This window comes from Quercus lobata, chromosome 6 (assembly GCF_001633185.2).
Source record: "Quercus lobata isolate SW786 chromosome 6, ValleyOak3.0 Primary Assembly, whole genome shotgun sequence".
NCBI lineage: Eukaryota > Viridiplantae > Streptophyta > Magnoliopsida > Fagales > Fagaceae > Quercus > Quercus lobata.
In genome coordinates, this window is record NC_044909.1 from 35,982,558 (window position 1) to 35,993,447 (window position 10,890).

At 38.2% G+C, this 10,890-nt stretch overlaps 1 protein-coding gene across 1 annotated transcript; it reads right to left on the bottom strand.

Moving 5' to 3' along the window:
* Positions 1–6,219: 6,219 nt before the first annotated feature.
* LOC115950200 (putative UDP-rhamnose:rhamnosyltransferase 1) lies at positions 6,220–7,623 on the bottom strand. Its single transcript, XM_031067439.1, has one exon. It carries the CDS (start codon positions 7,609–7,611, stop codon positions 6,220–6,222), a length of 1,392 nt encoding a protein of 463 aa, XP_030923299.1. The 5' UTR covers positions 7,612–7,623.
* Positions 7,624–10,890: the final 3,267 nt, after the last annotated feature.

Sequence of the window (10,890 nt, forward strand, 5' to 3'; positions counted from 1 at the left end):
CCTCATCTGTCCAAGAAACGCGCCGGTCTATGAGGCAGCCTTTTGATTTCGTTCTTGATGCGCTCTTATCGTTTGGGTATCCCAAAACGTGCTTTTAATGACCACTATTTACGAGACTGCTTTAATTCGGTGGTTTGTTTTGATGGGGTGGAGAAACGGAACTGGCATGTTCGTGTTGGCAGATTCCTTTGGATATCTGAACCTATTAAATGTCTCCCGCTCCACCCTCAGTATAAGAAGGAAAGGCGGAGGTTATTGTTTTTGTAAAGAATTCCTTCTCATCTTTCTGAGATTTGAAATATTTGGCCTCCCCGAGGGTTCATTTTACCCACTGGTTCACAAACTAAATCGTGATACATTTCATCATAACAACAAGTGATGCAGGAGCCAAACCCCTCCCATAGACGCCATGTTCCAGTAAAGCTCATTATGGCTCGATCGGGACAGGGATGGCGAAGACTCAAAATCAACCTCACCCTTCTTTCAGTCAAAATCTGAAACAGGGACTCGTCACGTCAAACTTCCGGCGTGACTGAGTCGAGAACACCCATCATCAGTACCAACCGCTCTCCTATGAGCATACCTAGTATGGCTCCAGTGTGTTGGGAGTCAGGATCGAGGCAGGGACTAAGTATCTCTACTTCTTCCTCTCTTCCTTCACTGGGGCTATTCTCCATCTCCCTTTCTTAGTCTTCCCAGCACCAGTTCCATCCTGGTGCTTTCACTTCTCCCTCTTTTGCTCATTTTTCTTTCTTTTCATCTCTTCTCTCTTCTTCTCCTCCTTCTTTACTCATGTCCTCCATCTTCTTCATTCATCTCCTCCATCTTCTTCATTGATTTCTTCCTTACTATTTCCTTCTCCGCCATTTCTTCCCAAAGAAGGTTCTTATCATAATATGAGCAGTATCGAGGCAAAGATTGGAGAGAAATTGAAAACGAGTTTAGAAGACGCCTGGGAGTTTAGTTATCTGTACTACGGATGTAACTATCGCTTAGGCAGTTCGCATTTTGTATAGGCTCGTTCGAGCCATTCTTTGTACATTGTAATAATTTTTCGTATTAATAAAAATCGTTGTTATTTTATTTCGCATGTTTTGTCTCTATACTTTTTTTTTCTTTTGGATCTACAAACGCTGCTCGGCATATTAATATGGCATCTAAATCAATGACGGCTAAGACCAAAAGATTTGATAATAAAAAGACATCGCCATAACTTTAATAGAAATGCTTGGCATAATAAGGCCGATCAGTGAAGAGTAATACTTACCTCATGCTAGTCGAGGAGAAAAACGAAGGCTTGATGTCATGTAAGGAATAACCATTTGAAGATATAGCACCCACCAAATGAGCGGCCTTCTTATATGACTAAGTGCTGGGGCTTTCCACCCCCTTCTTTACACCTTTATTGGCCTTAACCTTTTATGGTGTTTAAGCCGTGGATGAAGTGACCTGACATTTTTATCAAGTAACCCATCTTACGAGATTCAAACCTTTTCTTATCCAAGTATTTGGTTTCCCCATTGGCTTGGGTCCGAGGACCATACAAGGCCTTAATTCTGTCCAAAACTTGTAATTTTTATAATTTTTTGTACTTGGTTTCCCCATAGGCTTGGGTCCGAGGACCATACAAGGCTTTGGTTCTGTCCAAAACTTGTAATTTTTATAATTTTTTGTACTTGGTTTCCCCATAGGCTTGGGTCCGAGGACCATACAAGGCCTTGGTTCTGTCCAAAACTTGTAATTTTTATAATTTTTTGTACTTGGTTTCCCCATAGGCTTGGGTCTGAGGACCATACAAGGCCTTGGTTCTGTCCCTGGGCCCATATGCTGAACGGGCCTGGGCCACGAATTTACTAGGCCCACAAATTAAGAGGTGTTTCCATAACTTTTGATCACGCGGTACCTTTTGGCGTCCCCGTGTTCGAGGTGCACCCTCTCGAGATTCCTTTAACCTCAGGGTTGCAGACGACGTTGGAAATCGAGCCAGAGACGTTTTGTCTGTAGCGTTCCTTGGGACGCTGCGCGAATTAAATGCCATCGGTTTACTTCTGGGTATAAATGGGATAGGGGATCACTTCACTTGCACATGAACTCTCCCGTTCCTTTCAGAATTATATTTCTTCCATATCCGCGATCTCTCTTTCTAGTGCCACTGCCCCAAAGCAAGATGTTTGAGGCTTGGATAGGGATGAAAAGTCTCCGCGCGCTTCAGAGGCACCGAATCCTCAAGGTGATATGGTATGGACAAGGATGGCACAGATTCAAGCCAGTCCTCCGCCTTGACAGGAGGAAGATGGTATTCTTCCTTCTTTTAGTCAAAATCCGAAGCAGGTTCTGGTCATGCCAGATTTTTGGTATGTCAGAAAAAGGAATTTCCGCCATCAGCGCCGTCTGCCTTGTAGCAGGTAAATTTTTGCGGGGGCTTCCCAACTTCGGGCTCCCTGCACCTTTTCTGTAGATGGTGTTAGCCTGAGGTCAGGTTTCCTGCACCTTTTCTGTACCGGTGCAGGCCCCAAGTTGGGTTCTTTTGCTGCCTGAGTTATGGGCGTGCAAAAGCATGGAGGGGGAATAAGGTCTCGAGGCAGTAGCCAACCTCTCCTCTGAACTGCCTCCTCGGCTTTATCTTCACTCTCTTGTATTCTTCGTTACTTACGTAGTTAGCTTCGATGTAGGCTTTGTTTCAGCTTTCCATTGTACACTGTACTGTTCCTTTGTCTTAATAAAATATGTGTTTATTTCTCTATACATATCTTTCTTCTCCGTAACCACTACTTTATGCATGAATATTAAATATGAGTTTGCCCTTAATGATATTCTAGGCAGAGAAAGGCCTTAATACAGATTCCTACTAGTTTAGACTTACAAATATTATCAAACATAACAAGGTTAATCATCAAATAAATTAAACTCTTGGAACTAACCGGGATAACGGCTGAGTGCTACGCGATGCATGCAAGAGCGATGTCCGAGTACGACAAACTCTAAGTAATTCATCCGAGAGGGTAGCCGAGTAGCGAGGGGCTTTGGTTGTGCTTCTGGATAATATGTTACGCCGTATCGCATCAACCCCTTTGATATTGAGGGATCAGAGGGTAGACCGAGGAATCCGCGCAATCAAGGTATTAACCCATCTGTTAACGCGGAGCTCTCTTCGGATGGATTTTGAGGTTTATGTGCCATAGTTTTTTTTTAAAAATAGTTGGTTCCCCATCCAGGTAGTTGGTTTCCCCAGAGGCTTGAGTCCGAGGACTATGCAATGCCTTGGTTTTGTCCAAAACCTAGTTTTCCTCATCCAGGTAGTCGGTTTCCCCAGAGGCTTGAGTCCGAGGACTATGCAATGCCTTGGTTCTGTCCAAAACCTAGTTTTCCACATCCAGGTAGTTGGTTTCCCCAGAGGCTTGAGTCCGTAGACCATGCAATGCCTTGGTTCTGTCCAAAACCTAGTTTTCTCTTTACGGGGGACCTTGGCTTTAAGGAAGTTAGCTCCTCAACCAAGCCCCTAGTCAAGAAACATAGTCCGTAACAGAACTTTGTACTAGAACTCTATAACCAACGGTTAGATATAACGAAGAAACTCTATCGACCCACTTCCTATACCAACACACAAGCCTTTCCCACAGACGGCGCCAATTGTAAGGACGCGATTCGTGGCGGACCGTAACAGTGTCGGGTTCGCACGTGAAAAGGCCCCTAACAACATCATTTGTAGAGCGTGGGTTTGGAAGGCTAGGCCTTGGTCGAGAGGCGGTGGGCTTCTCGTGGTATTCATACAAGTTTTGGTTTTCCTTCACCCCTGGAGTCTTTCTCCTGGAGGTGGGCTGGGAGGCTCTGGTTTTTGGCCATTTTTCCCAACCCCCCTCCTTTAGGTTACTTATTTTTCCTTTTATACCCGCCTGCGTCCACTGTCCTTCGTCCACGTATAGGGTCAACCTTTCCAAAATTGATACTTGTCCCATCAGCCCATATTCAAAGTCGTTGGGGGTGGTTGTAAAAGCCAAAGATTGCGGCTCTGTCAGGTTCAGAGCATTGAATGGCAGTGAGAGTAGCTTTCCCTGGATATTTTAGATCTTTCGTCCTGATTTCGGTCCTATACCATTTTTACCCTTCCTTCAGGGGGGGAACTTTGGGTCTGCCGAGGACTGAGCCGTCCTCGGCGATATCCACAGGCTATTTTGTCGAGCTTGGGCCATAGCCCTCCTCGGCTTGGGCCTTCGGATTTTCCCCAGGTAGATGGGCCTGGCCCGTAAATCATTTGGGCCCCACAGGAACCAAATAGCAAATAAACACATGTTAAAAAAAATCAATAGGCATGTGGTGGCATTTTTAGGATTTAAATAATTATGGTTATTTATGGATATGTCGGATTACAATTTTTTTTCTTCATTATATATATATATATATATATATTAGAGAAAGTTTAATTAGAATTTGAAATTAAAATTCAATTTTGCGTCATGTGTCTAAATTTATAAGAGAACCACACTATAATTATTCACTAAAATTTGTGCCATGTGTCTACTTATGTTTATTAATTTTTGTGTCAAGTGAGTTAATGAATACTCCCTCCGTCCCACTTTGTTTGTCCTGTTTGAAAAGTCAAAAATTTTAAGGGAATATCATTTATTATCTTGTCTACCTTTTAAAAATGTATAAGTTTTCAAAACTACCCTTAAATAAATTTATCAAAAAATTGAATTAGTAAATTAATAGGGATATAATAGGAACATTAGTAAATTAATGACTTTTATTTTTAGAAACAGGACAATATTTTGGGACATCCCAAAATGGAATAGAGGACAAACAAAGTGGGACGGAGGGAGTACAAAATACTAAGAATTTAATACTAATGAACTACAAATTTTTTTTTAAAAAAAAAACCAATTACAAATACTCAATAAAATTCACCACACAACAAAAATCTTCATATGTTCTATCTTTTTAAATATTAGAAAAAAAAAAATGATCATGAGTAGTATTAAATTTAGATAGGAATTTTAATATGTGACTAATTACGTCTACTTTAAAAAAATTGACTAATTATTTATATTTTTATGATAAAAATTGTGTTTAATTTTAAATGTATATATACGTATGCATGTGTTACATGCTATTTTTTTTAATTATTTGACTAATTATTTATATTCTATAATAAAAATTGTATTTAATTTTAAATGCATCCATGGGCTTACATGTGTTATATGTTAATATATTCTAAAAAATGAATACTAAAATAGTATTTAAATCATATATTTGTATGGATTTGTTCATTTTTTAGAGCGAGCCTTATGATATTTTTGACCATATTAGTAGTTCTAAATGTGCAAATTTTGTGAGAAAAAGTGTAAATCTCAAATTGATATAAATGAAAAATATATGATACTAAGCAAAGCGCGTGTGATAAGATTAATAGTATATAATCGAAATTTCAAACATTATAATACGCATGAATATTATAAAATAAGTAATAATGAACATGCATGTTATTAAAAAAGTAATATCGAGCACGCAGGTCGTGGAGCACGTCCTCTATTAAAAATATTTGTAATAGGGAGGAAAATAATAATAATAATAATAAATAATGCCAACTTACACTTGAAAAGTAACTCCACTAACTAAGCCTTCAACCAATTAAAATATAATACTTGCAGAAATATGCATCAGAAAAACCATTTGCGGAATCAATCAATATAACGGAAATAATGCTAGACATGGACATGTTGTAGTGTAGCGTGTAAAACTTCTAAAGCTCATAACTGTTTGTCATGCCGAAGAGGATATAAGTGTATAACTATACAACGAGTCATATAACTAGTTTCATCAACTAACTTAAACAACTTCAACTTGCAATTCTTCATAATTCTGTCTTCTCTTCTTGTAACACAAACGGTAAAACCCATCTCTTAAGGTTAACAAAGTCAGGTAAGAGCAAGAGAGATTTTAACAAATTCAAAAAAAAAAAAAAAAAAAAAAAAAAAAAAAAACAACAACAACAACAGAGACAATAAATACAAAACAAAACATCTGAGTAAAAGACACCCTCCATCTGGAAGATATTTCCAAGTAAAATAAATTTCAATGTATGATTGGACACAATCAATAACGATCAAACATATGAAAAACAAAATCATGGAAAATTGCTTATTATTATTATTATTAGCATTTAGCTTATTTTGATTACAGAGACAAGTCTAATTTGCAATCTTCAGATGTTTCAAACTTTTAAGATTTATTTTCAAGAAACTCAACAAATTTGTCTATACATTGGTACTGGATGTCCAAGTCTCCGAAAATGATGTTCATTTCTTTTGCTTTGTCTCGGTAAATCTTTCCCTTCTCATCCTTCATCACCAACCTCAACGTCTCAGCAACCGAATCCCTAGTAAATGACCCGTCTTGCTCATTTCTCGGCACTTCAATTCCTACCTGCTTCTCTTCCAAAAACCTTGCGATCAATCCTTGGTCCCCCAAGAATGGCAACATAACAAGTGCACGTCCAAATTGGAATGCCTCAGTCACTGAACTCCAACCGCAGTGTGTCAAGAAACCTCCAACTGACTCGTGAGCTAGTATCTTTAACTGAGGAGCCCAACCTGTCCAAACAATCCCACGATCTTTGGTTCGTTCCTCGAACCCCTCTGGTAATTCAACCGAGTCCCCAGCAACACTTCGCTTCCTTAGAGCCCAGAAGAAGGACAACCCAGATTGCTCAAGCCCAAGAGCCAACTCGTTGAAGTCTTCTTGACTTGGTTGAATTTCACTTCCGAGTGCTATATAAACCACAGACTGTTTCTCTTGCTTGTTTAGCCACTCAACAATTGTATCCCAAGAACTATCTTCGTTTTCTACTCTTTCTTGAGCCGAGGGTGGCAACAAGCCCACTGGAATCACAGGCACGTTATGGAGCTCTCCAAGGATATTCACCCATTCATTTTCGACTTCCATACAGGTTTTAACAGCGAAGGCTTGGGTGCCTGACATCACTGTCGCCAAACGAAACCAGTCCGAAACACCGGAAGCATTTTCTTCATAGTTCTCGAAGATTTTCTTTGCCTCAAATAGCCGAAACACAATTTTGGATGGGAAGGGGACCCATTTGGGAGAGACCGTGAAGTGTTCGGGCTCTGAACGTGGTTCTTGGACCTCCGTTATACTCGGCTTTGTTGGTCCAAAGAAACAAAAGGATGATGCATTGAAAATACTGAAGAAGGCCATGGAGATACGTAGCTTAGTAGCGATTGGTGGTAACCAGTAAGGAGCAAAGTCGTGAATAATCCAATCAGGAGCTGAAGATTCTAAAAAGTTAGATAAAGGTTCTTGGAGACCATCGTGGGCTTTCTTAAGGTATGGGATTATGTGGTATGGTACGTCCATGGTGGCCTCTGCGTTTTCTGGCAAGTTCTCTACATGTGGTAAAGGAAGTTTCACTAAAGTTATCAAGGGTGCTAAATGTGGAGGGATCTTCGGGAGGCGATCAATGTTTCTTGGTGTGGATATGAATGAAATATGATGACCCTTTCGGGCTATGAGCTTGCCAAGCTCTAAAAATGGGATTATGTGACCAAAGGCTAACCATGGGAACATAGCTATGTGAAGTTTCTTAGGCTCAGCCATTGTGTTCTTGGTGGTGGCCGGTGTTTGTGTTCCCAGTTTCTCTTCCCTCTTCTCTAAGATGGTTGATATATATATATATATATATATAGGCGGTTGCCAGGGTATACGACTTTTCCTTATGGTCGTCATCATCGTTATTATTATTATTTTCGGGCTCTATATGGGCCATTATTTATGGGCGAGATGGCCCGAGAAGAAGAGCAACTTGCAACGATGGCGGACAACATTATCTTTATTATTATCATAGTCATAGATGCATATTTTAATAAGGCACGTCTTTTTTTCTTTTTTTATGGAATAAGCAACAAGGCATCTGGAGGGGGGGGCTTACTCTAATGGCCAGTGGAGGCAGGTCCGGCTCAACAACAAGTTTTGGGGGTTTAGGCAAAAATTTTAAGTTGAACTTTTTTATAATTAAATATTTTCTAGTAGGCATTTATAATAAGAATATATTTATAGATAAATAAAACACAATTTATAATTAAAAATGATAATTTAACTAAAAATAAAATTTAAAGTGTAGAACAATAGAACTTGATTATTGTAATTTTTCTAAAACAGTGACCACTTTAAAGTCTAAATCTGTACAAATAAAAATTAATTTAATATATGGTTTAATAAATTAGTGTCACTATAATACAAATGAATTGATATGATACACATTAAATTATTAATTTGTATAATAATTTATAATAATAGATAAAGTGTTAGATAAAAAAAAGGAAAAAAGAAGAAGTAAGAAACCATGTAATTATAACTGTGGACTGTAATCCTATAAAAATAAAAAATAAAAAAAAGTGAGAACCGTCTAGCCTATACTCCACTATTCCTATCATCCTAGCAAAAAACCGTGTCCTATCAATTATCATATAAGAAAAGGGTCCAAAGAGGGGCAGAAAAGCTATCATAGCAAAAAACGTGTCCCATGATGGGACTCCCATCAAACAATTGTGCAGTGAAAGTGTGAAACAAACTAAGAAAATATACTCCGTATAATTTAAGTTAAATAAATAGAATAGTTTGAGTCTTCATTTTTGGAAAGACAAAGAGAAAGAGACGAAGAACTGAGAAGAATATCACTGGTAACTGGTAGATTGGTATGCTGGAATCAACAAAGAAAAATTTCAAGCTAGACTAACTGATTGAGTTTATGGAAAAAGATCAAGAATCAAGATGAAGATGAAGAAAAGAAAGGTAAGACCGTAAGAATATAAATGAGAGGCACTGAGGCAGAGAGATAGAAAGAGGAGAGGTTTTTCTTTTGTTTTTTAAATTTATAATCTCTATTTTAGCATATTTCAAGACAATTATGTTGTATTATTAATGAATTTATCTGGTATTAATTTTGATTTTAGCATATTTCAAGAATGAGTTAATAAATTTGTCTCCTAAAATTTAATTTTGCTAGCTGAAGTTTGACTATTTTTGTTTTTTCCCTTTTTAATCTTTTGCATTTTAGGATACAATGAGTATTTTTAATGCATTTTATTGACCAATAAAAGTGCTTAAATTTTTTTAATTAAAATATATAGATAAATATTTATATATATAAATATATATATATATATATATGTGGGGCCCAAATGATTTATGGGCCAGGCCTATCTACCCGGGGAGAATCCAAAGGCCCAAGCCAAGGAGGGCTATGGCCCAAGCTCGACAAGATAGCCTTTGGATACCGCCGAGGGCAGTTCAGTCCTCGGCAGACCCAAAGTCCCCCCAGAAAGAGGGGTAAAAACGGTATAGGACTGAAACTTAGAAGAAAGATCTAAAATATCCAGGGAAAGTTGCCCTTACTGCCATTCAATGCTCTTAACCTGACATAGCCGCGTTCTTTGGCTTTTACAACCACCCCCAACGACTTTGGGTATGGGCTGATGGGACAAATATCAGCCTTGGAAATGTTGACCCTATACGTGGACGAAGGACAGTGAACACAGGCGGATATAAAAGGAAAAATCAGTAACCTAGAGAGGGGGCTGGGAAAAATGGCCAAAAACCAGAGCCTCCCAGCCCACCTCCAGGAGAAAGACTCCATGGGTGAAGATAACCAAGACACGCACGAATACCACGAAAAACCCACCGCCTGGTGATCAAGGCCTAACCTTTTAAACCCACGCTCTACAAATGATATTGTTTGGGCCTTTTTATGTGGCGCGAACCCGATACTATTACGGTCCGTCGCGAATCGTGTCCTTACAATATATATATAATTTTTTTTACAAGTAGGGCCTTCTTTTATTTCGAGGCTTAGGTGATTGCATTAATTGCATCATCTATTAAGCCATCCCTGAGTGGAGGGGGGCTTAATCTGGGATCATAGGGGGAATTAGGTTAATGGTTTCACCCGTTCTATAGCAGTGGCATTTAGTGTGGATTGATGCTGAGTTTTGGGTTCTTAGGGATGGTTTAAGGCTTTATATCAGTTTAAACAGAACCCTCATTAACCAATTCGCTCATGTGAGGATGAAGCATTGTTTTTGTGAAGCAAATAAATATGCGAATGCTTTGACTAGAATGAGATCATATTTAAGTTAAGATTTTATACTTTTTGATAGTTTGTTTATAAATTTGTGTATGCTTATATTTTATGACACTTCTAGTCTATATTATGAGAGGCAGTGGCCTCTTTAAAGTGGTTTGGTTTAGTTTCTTTTAACGCATTTCGGTAAAAAAAGAAAAAGAAAAGAATATTCTAATGTAAGGATCGAGTCAAAAAATAAAAATAAAATAAAGAACATAGCCACCATTCTACCAATTACCAACCCTTCTTCCTAAACACTCTTCGAGAAAGAAAAAAAAAATGAAAAAGAAAAACCCTTCTTCCTAGACACTCTTCGATGGAAAAGGATGGTCCCCTAAGAGCATTCCCATCAGCTCATGTAAACTCTTCTAAAATAGAAAAATGTGCAAGTTTTACACATTTTGAGCAAAATAACACCCACATCAGTGGGTGTAAAGTTGTGTATAATTTACACCCGACTGTGTAAATGAACAGTAATTGTGTATATATACACGGTTACTGTTCACCGTGTAAAACATTATTTTATTTTATTTTCTCTCTCCTCTATCAAATTACTACTCTTCCCCAACCATTACAACAACCAGCGTGCTAGAATCAACTGAAAATGAACCAAACACATCTACTGAAAATTAACCAAAATCAACCCAATATCAACTGAAAATTAACCCAAAATCAACAGAAAATTAACCCAAACACATCTACACAGACAAATCTACACAGTGATACACTTGCTAAAAAAAAAAAAAAAATACAAA

Bases quoted from the DNA above. Each gene is read 5' to 3' on its own strand.
- LOC115950200 (XM_031067439.1), bottom strand. From the start codon at position 7,611: ATGGCTGAGCCTAAGAAACTTCACATAGCTATGTTCCCATGGTTAGCC.